The sequence below is a fragment of the Dama dama genome, chromosome 24 (assembly GCF_033118175.1).
Source record: "Dama dama isolate Ldn47 chromosome 24, ASM3311817v1, whole genome shotgun sequence".
NCBI lineage: Eukaryota > Metazoa > Chordata > Mammalia > Artiodactyla > Cervidae > Dama > Dama dama.
The window spans coordinates 33,675,990-33,692,169 of NC_083704.1; the positions used below are offsets into that span (position 1 = coordinate 33,675,990).

The window sequence follows — 16,180 nt, forward strand, 5'->3', positions numbered from 1 at the left end:
AGAGAGAACTGCCTTTATGTGGGGGATCCAAGGAAACTTCCACAAAGAAAGGATATTTAAATCGAACCTGAAGGACAGTAGAATTTGCCAGGTGAATTTTTAGGGTAAATGATTCGAAGCATGTGCAAAGCCCCTTGATGGGAAAGAGCTTGGCTTCCTAAAGGAACAGAAAAACAAACATGCATTAGTGAACATTAGTGGAGTGAGAAAGAACGCAAATGCAGCCAGGGAGGTAGGTAGGAGGTAGATATGCAGAGACTTTCTGAGCATTTGGGAAAGGAGCTTGGACGTTATTCTAGGAGCAAAGAGGGAAAATACTGAGAAGCTTTCCACAGGATGCGGGTGGGTTATGGTTTGGAGAGTTCCAGACTGAATTCAGAGCAATAAAAAAAGGCATTAGGACAACAATCCAGGTCAGAGAGAACAGAAATCCAGGAAGTTGCAGTTGGAGTAGAGACAACAATAAAAAAAGAGGAAGTTGACTCAGTGACTATGCTGGAGGTAGAAGCATACACCTTTTTTTGTACTAGTTTAGGTTGTTCGTACTATCACTTGCAATTGGAAGAGACACACAAAAATCGGTTACCGTGAGTGGGGTGCTTCAGTGAGGACATGATGATTTAGTGATGAGGGAGTTATGAAATCAGCGGGAGGGAAGAAACAAGAGTAACGAGCAGGTTTCTAGGATAAGGCATGGGGGCAGGGGGTAGATGTTGGTGACATTGACAGACTTAGGGAATAATGAAAGTAGGGAAGGATGCGGGACATTATGACATCATGAACAAGGTTAGGAAGGCTACTTGTGAGTTATGTAAGAGCTAAAGGGTGTGATAGGAACCAAACAGAAACAGAGTAGCTTTGGGAATGGTAAAGCACTGATAGTGCAAGTCGCTCAGTCGTGTCCAACTCTTTGTGACACCATGGACTGTAGTCCATGGAATTCTCCAGGCCAGAATACTGGAGTGGGTAGCCTATCCCTTCTCCAGCAGATCTTCTCGACCCAGGGTCTCCTGCATTGCAGGTGAAGCCAGAGATATTTAAGCTTTTCCACCCATGTTCCTCTAAAAAGACAAGAAAGGCAGAACTTCAGCATGTGGACCCTCTGGTGAGTAAACATCTAACCCCATGGCAGATTAATACATAAAAAGGCCATTTTTTTTGCAATCTGATTTTTTTTTTGATCAATCTGATATTCTTTAAAAATCCACCAGCCATTTGTCTACTGGAGGTAAGGGAGCCACAAAGAATTTTTGGAATTTTGAAATTTCGCGCTTCTGTGTTTGTTCCTCTCAACAATCTATGAGGAACCACTCTCCCTGTTCTAGTGAGTGGGAAGTTTGAAGCACCAAGACAGTCAAAAAGTTTGCCTGGGAACTTCCCTGGATGTCCAGTGGGTAGGACTCTGTGCTTTAAATGCAGCAGATGCGGGTTCAATCCCTGGTTGAGGAACTGGGATCCTGGATGCCACGTGGCTTGGACAAAACAAAGTTGTCTAGCTCACACACAGTCAGAAAATGACTGAACTAGGATTTAAACTCAATGTTGTCTAAATATAGAGCTTGACTCTCATATCTCATATAATTATTTGATGTGGGGTCCCAGTTATTCCGGAAAACCTTATCATATCCAGATACCTTAGCATTTTTAAATGTTTTAAAAATAAGGAGGAAACTCAGTAAATGAACAAAATACCTTCTGATTTTTAACAATCTAAGGATTAGGGGAAGAAAAAAAACTTTATACAGACTCGAAACTCTTGGTACGTTATTTTTTCATTATGTTACTAGCTAATAAGTCAGATTCAGTTTTTGCTAAATAAAATGTAAGAACATGAGAACTAATTTCACATTTTCTGATTTTTCTTCATTGTGTTATCAAACACCAAGCACCTTTAAAATCCAAATAACATAACTTTCAGTGTGGTATTTTATAAACAAAGAAGATTTTTAATGATTTTTTTTAAAAAGGTAAACTACATGCTAAACCAAATTTCTTTAATAGCTGAAAGGACTTAAGTATTACTGTTTAATATTATCTTACAAAAGAAAAGAAACACACTTCCAAAATAACACCAAAGACAAGACTTTTTTTTAAAAAAAAGTTTTTAATGAAAAAAAGTAAAACAGGAAATGGCACTTAAAAATGACAAGATAGTAAGTAAATCATATCAGTCCTTTTAATTTGCTGTAATAATTCCTTTTCTTTGGAGTATTCTGTATTATGCTCATTTTGTCCCAAAGAAAAATCACTAAAAATAGATTTTTCCAACATAAAAAATGCATTCAGGTTCTCCTTGGGAGCAATAAACAATGAGTGTACTTTTCAGTGACAACACAAACACGTAAAACTGATGAAGCAGAAACTGCACCTGATTCTTACATGTTCGTGCATATGATGATACAAACACAAGTGCTTTTATCTTGAAGACTCAAGAGAATATTTCCAATTTTGACCTGTGAAAATTTCTGTACTTGCCAGAGAAATCGCATTAGCTTTATTGGGTTGGCCAAAAAGTTTGTTCATGTGTGTGTTTTTTTTTTTTTTTTGGTAACCCAATAAATGCCAGCGCAAGCAACTATGAAACGATTTCACCTCAGGTGTCACTATAAATGATTCTTCAATTCACAGAGCACAATAAATGCTGGATCTTTCTTTAAAAAACATGTGAGGTGTGTGTGTGTGTACATATTGTGTAATTTTTAAAAATTTTTGGAAAATTCTCACCATAAAGATTTGATTTTAGGATTAGAACTTAGTTCTGCCTGCACAGAGATTTCCCAAGTGCTGTGGCTCTGCCACTGATGCCAAGCATCTTGGTCCCACTGAGAGGCTAACATCGAAGACAGGAAGCGAAAGGCGAAAATGAAAAACAGGAAGATGAAAAAGTAGGAGAGAAATGGAAAGACATAAAAACAATTGCTACCATACTAATAAATGAGGATATAATGATTTGTACTCTTATGACATTAAACATAATTCTGAATTCAATCATGAAATCATGTTCATGTTGGTTTGTCCAACACACGAGATTTATCCTTTTTGTATAAGTATTAAGCAGTACTATGTCTAATCCTAAGTTTGTATGTATGTTGTGCCATCTTCAGGGTGGGTTGGAATGATTACTCCATTATTAGATCACTATTTTGTGACTGTGAATAAGGTTTTGTATGGTTTGTTTTATAAACACCATAACTGCAATGAAATAAATACAAACCTCTACAAGTCCATATAAATATACATGTCAACAACAAATTCAGGAGAAGTCACAACCATTTGGAGTGGAAGCACTGAATATGGAATAGACATTTCAAATAAAATAGTTAAGCTTGGAGCAATATATCCTAAATGCTAAATTGTTGTTTTGGAAGTTGAAAGAAAACTTAGATTTTCTAGCCAATTTTTCAAATATTGGAATTTCTAATGTAAGTCACAATTTTAGAGATTTATATTGGGAAAAGAAAAACTCAGCAAGAAAAATACGGTCGGAATTTCTAGCGATTTGCTCTTGAAAGTCTCAAGATCCATGCACACAAAAATATTACATTTTGCTATGAGAAAGTGTTCTTGCATTCTCCAATGGTACTCTGTAGTCATGCATTAAGCAGAATTTTAAAGGAAACCAGAAAAGACAGGACAAGATAGGAGGATAGAAGAAACCCAGTCTCAAGCTCATCCCACAGATGAGCAATGTGCTATATGGGGCAGTGTCACCTTTTGGCAGACTTCAGACCACAAGTTTCAGGATTCTGCTGTATTAAAATCTGTGGTTATCATATTTCAAAGGCGTTAATGTAGTAGTTTTATGGAAATTATCAAAAGCAGGGAAAATACTGCCACATGGGTAACATGCTAACTATAGAAAATAATTAGCACTTTTAGGCAGTGGGGATTGGAAGATCAGTTTTTCTAAATTCTCCACCAAACTCATCTAACATTTTTCAGAATACAGCAAAGGAATTCCAAAGCAGAAAACCACACCAAATTCTAAGGATTCATGGTCTCATAATGAATGCATCATTCTAGAATGTTCTAGAGTCTTATCACTGATCTTTGCTGAAAATCCTATTTTGTATCTTCAGACTAGAACTAATAATTGAGAGCTGCGAATAAACCTGGCTCTCATACAGGAAAACACATCACTGTATTTCAGGTCTTTACAAGCAGATGTTTTTGTGGGGCTTGCCAAGAGAGGAAAGAAACTACTTCAGGTCTATGAGCCACCAACAAATCTGAATGACATCAGTGGGGGTTAGGGCCACACTGAACAAGCAGGAAGAAAACCTGAATGGAAGTTAGGGAATCATCTCACATCCTGGCTCTTTCACCAAAACTCCATCTGTGGGTATACAGGATACATTTTCCCCATCCAAAAGACAATCCAGAAATTCTCCCACAGGCTTTAGAAATCAAATAATGAATGATGTCACCTTTAGTGGTAAAATGAGGAAACATAAAATACAACAGCAAAGATAGAGTTTCACATCATAATGGTAATTTCCCTTAACATAAATAACAAACCACAGGCCATCCAACTTGTCAAAAGGAAAGTATGGGTTATTACTCAACCATTTTAGATTTAAATTTGTTACTACTGTACACTGCTGCATACTACTGTTGATTGATCCTGATACAGTCTTTGGTAGTGCTGAGGTTTTTGTATTTTTTTTTCATGGTAAGACTTTCTCTGCTGTTATTAGAACCTATCACTCAGTCGTGTCTGACTCTTTGCGACCCCATGGACTGTAGCCTACCAGGATCCTCCATCCATGGGATTTTCCAGGCAAGCGGACTGGAGTGGGTTGCCATTTCCTTCTCCAAGGGATCTTCCCAACCCAGGGATCAAACCTGGGTCTCCGGCATTGCAGGCAGACGCTTTACCGTCTGAGCCACCACGGAAGCCCTATGATATCCTACTGCCTTCCAATACATAGCATATCTATCATATTTGCATTACCAAAACAAAACATTTTCCTTTTAAACCTTCAAATAGCTGTCTATCTGTGATGAAAAATAAAAATTCTTGTTCCTCAAAATTTCTCTGTAAAACAGGATGTGTCTTATATATATCTGTGTGTCTTATAGAACAGTAATGATATCGGATATGTTTCCTTGTACTACAATGTCCTTATTTGCCCAGTGGAGATGATGCAGGTCCCTACCAAGTTCACTAGGCTGTTACAAACATCAAGGAGATCAATTATGCACACATTTGTAGAGATAAATAAAGCATTATGCAAAATGCCCTTATGCTAATAGCAGCTACTAGGGATTAAGTTAGATCCCTTTGGGTAAAGAATATAGAACTTCCTTTACTGTAGCTAGGTGATAAGACCTGCCTGGTTCCTTGGCTCACAGCCGAATAACCCTAGAGAAGGAAAAAAAAACCAACTGAGATCTTCCTAAGGCTGGTAGGAAGATGAATTTCCTTGCCAAGAGAATCCACTGAACTGTTTATTTGTACATATTACATTCCAACTTGGCCTTTAATTTCCACCAATTGCCCAAGAGTTTAGAGAGACATGGCCACACCCACCAAAGTAAGAGATAAAATGCTTTTGTCTCCAGGTAACCACAAAATCACACCTCTGCTAAATAGACTGCTTAGGTTTCACACCACTACTGAATTTCTCCTTTCAGAAGCTGAATAGACATGTCTTATGATTGGGAAAAAGAGGCCTGGATAGGATCACGGACTCAATGGACAGGAGTTTGAGCAAACTCCGGGAGATAGTGAAGGGCAGGGAAGCCTGGCGTGCTGCAGTCCTTGGGGTCGCAGAGTTGGACATGGTTTGGCGACTAAACAACAACAAACAATTTTTCTTAAAAAAAAAAACAAACCCAGATATGCTTCACCCTTTATCACTGCCCAATTAGCTAAAATTTGAATGCTTTTCCCATATTATTTTTTAAGTAGAAAAGGACAGCTTTATTGCTTTGCCAGGCAAAGGGGGACATAGCTGGCTCCTGCCTGAAAAACTAAGTGCCTCAACCTTAAAGAAGGATGAGGGGTTTTATAACAATGGTTCAAGGATGTGATCTCTGACAAGACTAGGGTGTGTGCACAGCTTGCACTCCCTTAATCTCATCTCAATCGGTCTCCTAATCTTGATGAGCTTCTCTGTCCCAGACAGATTTTAAATAAAGCCCTGTAAACATAATCATTTTGTCTAAATTTTTAGTCTCCTACATAAAAATCTCAGCATAGGGTTCAACTTTTACTTAGACTACCTGTTTTAGATGCATTATATGATGGAAAAGACAAGCAACAAATAAATACAGAAGTAGGGGGAAAAGGCTAGATGAGACTACACTAAAAAAATCTTTTCCCTAGTTGATAGGATTATGGCTAATCTCATCTTGATTTTGGTCCACTGACCTATAGATCCTCTAAAATTTTTTAAAGTTTGTTTGCTTTATAATAAGCATGTATTGCTTTTGTAACAAGGGGTGGGGAGAACCAATTGCATAGAAAGAGTCTCAAGAAAATTGGATAAAATATACCACATCAGATGTCACCGCCATTGTCTGCAACACTTGGGAACTTGAAGGCTCATGAGGGTTCCTTTTCACAGCTAGCTCAACCTGCTTCAACAATGTTAAGTGAGCAATAATACCATTTAAAAAAACAACACAAAAAACAGAGAGATAAATAGCATTTTAGGAAAAAAAACCTAAAGCATATTTCCTTTTGGGGGCAACTAATTTAGCAACATTTAACAAGGCTTTTAAAACTCAATTGTCATAGAGCACCATGAAATAGTCACACAAAAGAGATCCAGGCAGCTTGAAGATGAATATTTCCTCGTTCATGAGATGCCTAATTGACTTGTGACAACATGAAATACTCAGTGCATCTGGTTGGGGCCAACATGGATGATGACGTGTTTCTCATAGGCCCTTTTCATTGTTTTCTCAATTTGCTTCAGAAAAACTTGTGGAATTCGTCCACATAAAGTGTGCACAGTCTCCAAAAACTTCAGCTGAAGAGGGTAATACATGGATTGAAAGAGATTGTCTTGAAAGGGAAACTGAAAGATGAGTGGGAAAAAAAAAAGGAAAAGTTTATTTTAGTTACTGAAATGCCATTTGAAAAGGAAATAACTTACTGGGAAATGACACAGGGAATTACTGGAAACACGCAGTCACAGTTGGTATGTTTTTAGATACAGTGGAGGGGACCTCCAAGGACCAAAGTTCAAACCCTGATTCAATCCTGTGCAACCCCAGGCCATCATTTACCCTTTTGGAGGCTCAGTGTCTTTACTTTAAAAAAAAAAACAAAAAACAGATGATTTATCTGTGTTCTAAAAGTTCTTAAAATTTAAGGGTCAAGTATTGGGTTGGACAAAAAGTTCGTTCGGGCTTTTTCCATACCATCTTATGGAAAAGCCCAAAGGAACCTTCTGACCATCCCAATGTATTTCCCAGAACAGGATATTCTATATACCATACTTTTGCTGAGTAGATCAAGATTCAAGTATAAACAACAAGATCTTAACTATACAGCACAGGGAACTATATTCAAAATTCTGTGGCAAACCATAATGGAAAAGAATAAGAAAAAAAAAAAACATATGTATAACTGAATTACTTTGCTGTACAGAAGAAATGAACACAACATTATAATCAACTATACTTCAATAAAATTGGAAAAAAAGGTTGAAATAGATAATTGAAATCTACTACAATAAAACACTGAATCCTTCATATTTTTTGCCTCTATAGCAATCTTAATAAAGGAACTACAGTGATCTCGTGAAGTCCAGAGTTTAACAACTACTAGTGAAATGTATCATCAGTGAACTTTATTTTAGTAATTTAGGTACTGAATATTGGTTGTTGGTTTTATCCCACTTCGTACTTTAAAAAGATTATCCTGCTTTCCTATGGAACATGTCTATATTCTCCCAAACAAATCTTTCAGACTACCTAATTATGAGCGTAAGTCAAAGTTTTATTACAATCTCAGCAAAAGGGAAAATGCCTCCCGTTAGCTCAAGTCAAAGATTCACTGTTGGCAAGGACATTTTAAACAAAAAGACTAGAGAAAGAAAAAAAAAAAGGAAAACAAGAATGATGAAAAGTCAGATTATTGCCTGACAGCAGAGTGGGCTGGGTGTGTAGATTCCCAAAACAAGTTTTAATCCGTTAAAGTTCATCAGAAATATTGCTTAAGCGAGTTTATCAGAAATGTGATTTTCTTCCCAGAAGGAGGTTAAGGTTCAGTCCGAGACTATGTTTGGAACACTGTTTCTTTCACAGCACAATTTAGACCATTGATTGACTTTTTCTGGGGTTTCCCAGATGGCTCAGTGGTAAAAAATCTACCTGCAGATGGAGGCAATGCAGGAGATGCAGGAGAGGCCTGTTCCATCTCTGGGTTGGGAACATCCCCTGGAGTAGGAAATGGCATCCCACTCCAGTATTCTTGCTGGGACAATTCCATGGACAGAAGAGCCTGTCGGGCTACAGCCCAAGGACTCACAAAGAGTCAGACACGCTGAACATGAACGAAAACTTCTTTTAACCACTGTCTCCCCCAGTGACAGGAAAAGAAGAGGTCAAAACAATGGATTCATCTCTGATTCCTCTCTTTCCCCACATCCTTCACCTAGTCCCTCAGCAACTCTGTCTCCACAATCGTATCTGGAATCCGGCCCCTTCCTCCCATCGTCCTAATTCTGCACAAGTACCAGCCAGCCCCATCTCTCACCTGGATGGTTGTAATCAGCCTCATAAGTAACCTTTGTGTCTTCACTGTTGCAGCCCTTCCACCAGCAAACAAGCAGGTATTTTTAAAACATAAATCAGAGCACATCATTTTCTTGCAGGGGCTCCCCACTGCAATTAGAATAAGATTCAAACTGCTCTCTTTCCCCAAAGGTTCAGTGAGATCTGGAACTCTCTATGCTCATCTCTGCTCGCTCTCCTTTTCTGGTCATTCTGGTTACTGCAGCCTCTTCCCACACACTTATTCCTGCCTCAGGGACTTTTCCTGGGTTCTTTCTTCTACTTGGCAGGATCTCCCCCTAGATTTCCCCAGGGCTGCCTCCAGGGATCAAGGCTCAGGCTGGGCAGAGGCATCCCCGAGGACTTGAGCTTGTGAATCCTCCTCTCCATCCAGGATGGCCATTACCCTGCTCTGGCCACCTTTTAATCCCTCACTGTCTGAAACGACTTTTATTATTTCTTGGTTTAAAAGAGTATTGTCTGGCTTCATCCACCCAGAATATATGCTTCATGAGAAGCAGGTTTTATCGGTCTTGGTCTTATTGACTTCTGAGTTTCCTAGAACCTAGACTGTTCCTACATTAAATAGGCTCTTCACAGATGATTGTTGAAAAAGTTACTGGCAGAATGTCTGCTTGGTACGTAACTTTCCTTGGGTCATAGTGCGAGCAGATCATACTTCCCCTTCACAGAAACATACACGCAGGGTTAGGGTGTGTGAACATGAGTTGGGGGGAGAAAAGGGGAGGGGATGGGATGGGAGAGGAGGAGGGAAAGAAAGAGAAGGGAAGGAAAGAAGGAAGAGGGAGGAGAGGGGAATATTTTCAGAGAAGAAGAAAGAAAGGAAAAAACACAGGGAGAGGTAAGAAAAAAAAAAATGTGAACCTGTTATCATGCAAACAACTTCTACTAACTGTTGAGCACAACTCTACATCAGGCACTGTACTGAAAAGTGTAAACACCATCATTATGTTGAATTCCAACAACACCTTTTAGAAAATATTATCTCCATTTCACAGATGAGGAAACTGAGGCCCAGTAAGGCAAGAAGAGGCTTCCCTGGTGGCTGAGTGGTAAAGAATCTGCCTGCCAACACAGGAGATGTGGGTTTGATCCTTGGTCCAGGAAGACTCTCCTGGAGAAGGAAATGGCAACACACTCAAGTATTCTTGCCTGGAGAATCCCATAGTATAGAGTACTATAGTCCATCGGGTCGGAAAGGGTTGGACATGACTTACAGACTGAACAATAACAACAAAAGGCAGGAACAGAGAGCTAGTAGCTAATCACCAGAAAGTGATAATATTGGGATCTGAACCCAGGTCTATTGATGCCCAAAGCCAAGCCCTGACCGGACTGCACTGTAGGGCACAGTGATTAAGTGAAGAAATGTGTCTTGTATGATGAAGTCTGTCCATATTTACTCGAGTTTCAGGATGCGGTTAGTGACAGTCCTGATTGAAATGAATGAGAATTGGAGAATTGTCTTTTTAGGCCCAACTGAGGAAAATCAGCTAGTGTATTAGCCAGGATCCTTTATGAAACATTTATCGGGCCTGTTTTCTGATCCACCCAGAAAACAAACAAGACAGATTGTAATTCTAGAAGCACAGTTGCTCAATCCCAGATCAGGGCTGACAGCTCACAGAACAACTGGAAGGCGTGGTTCTGATGACCACGTCTGCGGCAGCCTTCTTTAGCTTGCATATGCACCCTTGAATGGGTCTGCACCTAGAGTCCAGTGTCTGAATACCTAAATGTGATATCACTAAGTACAGAACACATTTTCTATGTAATTAAATCAGCAGGAACCTGGGGAAGAAAGAAGTATTAGCTTATAGGTACATGAAATATTTTCCCTCCACAGAAAGACAATTGTGGGATTCTAGAATTGGAATTCTCTGGGATTCTCTTTGCGTGCATGCGTGTTAAATGGTTTCAGTTGTGTCTGACTCTTTGTGACCCTATGGACTGTAGCCCACGAGGCTGCTCTGTCCATGGGATTCTTCAGACAAAAATACTGGAGTGGGTTGCCATGCCCTCCTCCAGGGGATCTTCCTGACCCAGGGATTGAATCCGTGTTCTCTTATGTCTTTCTTATTGGCAGCTTTGCAAAATGCATATTTTCACACATGCAAAAATGTATGAAATATTACTATATTGCAGGGTTCACTCCCACTTCACCCCTACCAAAGCCTGTTCACGAATCATGAGGGTTCTTGGGATACTCAAGAAAAAACCCTCTAATAAAATCTACATGCTATATGTCAAGGGTTGGCAATTTTTTGCTATAAAGGCTAGACAGTAAATATTTCAGATTCTGTGGGTCATACAGTCTATCACAGTGACTCATCTCTGCTTCTGCAGCATAAAAGTGGCCACAGATAATACATACATGAATGGTTGTCACTATGCCCCAACACGACTCTATTTATGAATGAAGAAATTTGAATTTCATAAAACTTTCTTATGTCACAAACTATTCTTCTGTTCATTTCCCCCCACCTCTTTAAGAAACCATTCTTACCCCACATGTCTTACAAAAACCGACCAGATTTGGACCAATACTTGGCCCAAGTTGGATGACCCCTATAGTCCTGTTTTTGGGAATGAAAGTTTCAAAAGAGAAATCTCTGAAAGTAGCTGTTGCTGGTTTTCCCCTAGCAACCTCAAGGTGAAAGGCAACGTGGAAAGTGGCATTTCCAAAGTGTGTGAGTCATAGCAGGCAGGACTTGACTGTTACTTCGGTTTGGCTCCTTGCCTAACTGACCAACTTGACACTTGTTCATTCAACAGGCTGGAGCTGGCAACCAGGCAACATGCATAGCTTGAGTTGAATAATATAATTTTATTTTTATTGTATTAATATTGTGTTTACCCTAACCTGTGATCCTTTATTATGGCAAATGGCACAGGGTTTCTCTTTCTGATAGGACATTTCCACCTTCAGCAAACTTATTTCAGGGGAAAAAATAAGTGACCTACTTGGAAATAGTAAGTCAAGAGTGAATAAGGTACAGTATCAGGTAGTAAGAGGTGTAATGTGACTGATGTTGGGGAAAATGGGTGTAATTCAATGCTTCTGAGGAATTATTTGACCTTCAAAGAGATGGGTGACCAAAGTGCACGCACTGCGTCACACTGATGAGCAGGTGCCTGCTGAATGGGGACGAGAACGCACTTACATCTCGAATCGCCTCATAGAGTGCTTTGAAAGTTGGCTGCTTCTCGTCATGGTAGACACCTCGATTCCCATGCAGGACAGATACACCTTCCCGCTCTGCCTCTCTGCAATTGCTTCCATACATGCAGTGATCAGGACGGTAGTTCCACTGGCAGGGGAACACGTAGAGACACTCTGGTGGCAACAAGAGAAAGACACAATCAGTGCCAGTGATGAAACCAACATTTCCATAAACTGCACACCACATGGGGTTTCAAAGCATGTGAGTGATTTGTGACTTGTAGCCCAGGTTTTGCCATGTTTGTTAATAGTCTGAGTTCAGGAATTGAAGGATCATGCATCAGCGATGTTGGAGACCTTACCCCAAAGAGAGGGGTAATATAGCATCTTGGACAAGAAGTCAAACAACGGTAGCAGACAGCCTGAGACAGAATCCCAACTCTGTGGATCAAAAACGGTGCAACCTAGGTCCAATGACTTAATCGCCCTGTGTTTCAGTTTCCTTATCCACAAGATGGATGTAATAGAATTGTCCCGTTATTGATGATTCCGTTTTTTAAAAGCTCGTGTAAAAGGCATAGTAGAGGGCCAAGCACTCAGCTGTGGCCCACAGTGTTAGCAGTTACAATCAACTCTTTGGAAAGGTTTTGTGAAATGGACCAACCTGAAAAATTAGAGTCAAGAGTGAAGCAAAGGTTCCTCTTCAGATTAAAAAGCAATCAAGCAACAGAAACAAAACGAAGGAAAACAAACAAAATACTACAATAACAAAAAACAAAAACAAAACCCCCAAAAACAAAAAACAACCCACCCAAAAAAAAAAGCAAAATAAAAAGTTCCCCACTCCCCAAAAAAGAAGTCCCCATGCCCCAGTGACTATGTACACTGTGGGTGAGCATGTCCACATGTATACCTGTGTCTGCATCTCTGATTCACAGGTTCTTAGCCAGGGGTGATGCTATTCCAGTCTCTTAGGGCCATCTGGCAGTGTTTGGAGGGAGACATTGATCGTCACATGTGAGGCTTCTGTTGGTGTCTAGTGGGTAGAGACTAGGGATGCTGTAAACATCCTCAATGAACAACACAGCCCCCACCACAGTAGTAATGCCAAGGTCAAGAAACTCAGCTCTAATCCTGTTGGACTCAGTAAATTTCCTCTTGGTGACCAGGATTATAAAATTAGCAAAACGTTCATAACATTCAAAATGTTCAAGCTTCCTGGCTCCTCCTTCCTGTGCCTTTAAGGGCTGGGCCTAGAGAAGGATGGATCAAAGTTCTCTGCAAACATGCATCACTCACCATGAGAAAGACCTTGAGTGAGAAAACAGAAGGCTTGGAGCAAATCAGTCACCCATGTCAGAAAAGCATTATAAAGATGTGTTGTTGGTTCGGTTGATGGTATTTCCTTCTTATGGAAAGGACTGATGCTTAGAGGTTATTTACAGAAAGCATCAACATGGAAAGCAAAGAATGAAAACATCACTATACATCTCCTCTGGCAGACGGTATGTAGTATTTCCACCACTCAGAATTTACAGGCCACTGTGGGATTCCCTGGCAGTCCAGTGTTTAGGACTTGGAACTTGCACTGCCAAGGGTGCAGGTTTAATCCCTGGTTGGGGAACTAAGATCCTGCAAGCCGCATGGGGCAGCGAAAAAGCAAAACAAAATTAGAAACTTACAGACCACTGTGAAACCGAAGCACCTTCTAATCCCTAATTGTTCACAAAACACTGCGAGATTTTCCTTTTCTTGGGAGAACTCCATTCCGCCATGATGCTTCTCTTACTTGCATTCACCTCCATGCGTGCACATACGTAATCCACACCTGGGGGAGAGTGGTGCTCACCCTGAAATCATACTATCAGGATGTGAATCCCAATTCCTTTATTAGCTATGTGACTTCCCTGTACTTCAGTGCAGAGGGTGGATGTGAGGATGGTGGGAGTGAAAATATCTAAATATACTTTTGTGCTTCTGAACTGCAGCCTGATGCCAGCACAATAGCTGCCCCTTTTAACCCAAAGAGTCACTTCACTCCTTTCTGATACCTCCCTGGTCTTTTGGATTTGCAGCCCCTGCTTAAGCACCTGCCAATAATCTCTGCTGAATGTACTGCCCTACACCCTATCTCTGATTTGGTAAACACATGGATTGACTGAATCAACACATATTTATTGAAAGCTTGCTATATGTACAGGTCTTGCCTTCATGGAGTTTAAGGTTGGTGATGAAGGTTTTTGCCTCCTCCTAAGTAGTGAAAGGACTCTACTACACACACACACACACACACACACACACACCCAAACAAACAAAAATCCCCAAATTTTTCCTCTCTTTGCAGCCTTAGAAGACCAAGCCCATTTAGGGCATTGTTCAAAGGCAAAACACAAACACACAGAGGCTAAACAATATGTTATTAAATAACCAATGAATCACTGAAGAAATTAAGGAGGAAATTAAAAAATACCAAGAGACAAATGACAATGAAAACACAACAATCCAAAACCTATGGGACACAGCAAAAGCAGTTCTGAGATGGAAGTTCATAGTAATACAATCTTACCTCAACAAACAATAAAAATGTCAAATAAATGACTTAATCTTACACCTAAAGCAACTAGAGAAAGAAGAACAAAGCCCAAACTTAGTAGAAGGAAAGGAATCATAAAGATCAGAGAAGAAATAAATGAAGTAGAGATGAAGAAAACAATAGCAGAGACCAGTAAGACTATAAGTAGGTTCTCCGAGAAGATAAAAAAAAAAAAATTGATAAACCCTAAGCCAGATTCATCAAGAAAAAAAGGGAGAGGATTCAAATCAATAAAATTAGAAATGAAAAAGGAGACGTTGCAATGAACACCACAGGAATACAAAGGATCATAAGCAACTACTATGAGCAACTATATGTCAATAAAATGGACAACCTAGAAGAAATGGAGAAATTCTCAGAAAGGTACAACCTCCTAGGACTGAACCACAAAGAAATAGAAAATATGAACAGACCAATCACAAGTACTGAAATGGAAACTGTGATTAACAATCTTCCAACAGAGTCCAGGACCAGATGGCTTCACAGGCGAATTCTATTAAACATTTAGTGAAGAATTAACATCTGCCCTTCTGAAAATTCCAAAAGGATTTGAAACGAGATAGATTCTTACATTCAGTAGGTTCAAAATTGAGTTCTACTATCTTCTGGCTCTAAAACCTTAGGTGATTCGCTGAAAAACTTGACTTCAGTTTAGGAGCACTTGTTGTTGTTTAGTTGCTAAGTTGTGTCTGACTCTTTTGCAACCTCAGGGACTGTAGCCCTCCAAACTCCTCTGTCCATGGGATTTCCCAGACAAGAATACTAGAGTGGGTTGCCATATCCTTCTCCAGGGGATCTTCCCCACCCAGGGACTGGACCCTCATCTCCTGCATTGGCAGGCAGATGCTTTACCACTGAGCCACCACAGAAGCCCTTACTGTGTCAGTCACGACCTAACAGCAGAGAGGCTGACAGTATGTTCTGGAGTCAATCTGTTGAGACTGAATACAGCACTCTGCCATGAGTTGCATGAACTCAAGCAAATTACACAATTTTTTCTGGGCCTCAGCTTCATCATCTGTAAAAGGGGGAAGAATTGTAAATATCATTGGGAGGATTTGAGGGAGTATTAAATGAGTTCATGTCTAGAAGTACATGGAACAGTGCTCAGCACATAGGAGGCACACCATATATGTAAGCTGCAATCATTACTATTAACACTGTTATTGCCATAACAAGTACTACCGCATTAGGCTGTTAGAAGGATAAAATAAGATAACTTACATGGAATGAGCCTAGCATAGTTCCTGACTCATAGTACATGGGTGGTAAATGTTTTATACAGCAATTGTCTCTAGACCTGCAGGTGGCCAGGCTTTCTTAACCTTTTAGGAGTCACAGACCTCTCTGGGAATCTCATGAAGGCTTTAGATTCTGCCTTTACAAAAACATATGAAGAATATTTGCTTACAAGTTTAGGGTTGTGTAGATCTCCTAAAAACCAGCTAAGAATCCCAGCTATTGAAAGCCACATGTGAAATTTGGTCCAGACAGAATTCAATTAACCTGTTTACCTTCCCTTCAGAATGTTCCAGGGAAAGAAATGCAAAACACATTGAGAATAGAACTGAAACAAGTATTTGTTCACCACAATGCAAGGCACTGGTGTCACTGAGTGATAAGAAGCTGCCTCTGCCCTTGGGGAATTTATACTCTTGTAAGGAAGATAGTAT

At 39.9% G+C, this 16,180-nt stretch overlaps 1 protein-coding gene across 2 annotated transcripts in view; it reads right to left on the reverse strand.

Annotated features, from left to right (window-relative positions):
• Nucleotides 1-2,084: 2,084 nt before the first annotated feature.
• Nucleotides 2,085-16,180, reverse strand: part of GXYLT2 (glucoside xylosyltransferase 2) — a 78,710-nt gene continuing 64,614 nt past the window's right edge. For both annotated transcript variants that reach the window (XM_061128064.1, XM_061128065.1), the window contains exons 6-7: nt 11,916-12,088; nt 2,085-7,028 (exon numbers count right to left, since the gene is read on the reverse strand). In XM_061128064.1, the coding sequence (XP_060984047.1) occupies nt 6,846-7,028; nt 11,916-12,088 (356 nt within the window). In that variant the 3' untranslated portion in view covers nt 2,085-6,845. The remainder of the gene's footprint in view (nt 7,029-11,915; nt 12,089-16,180) is intronic.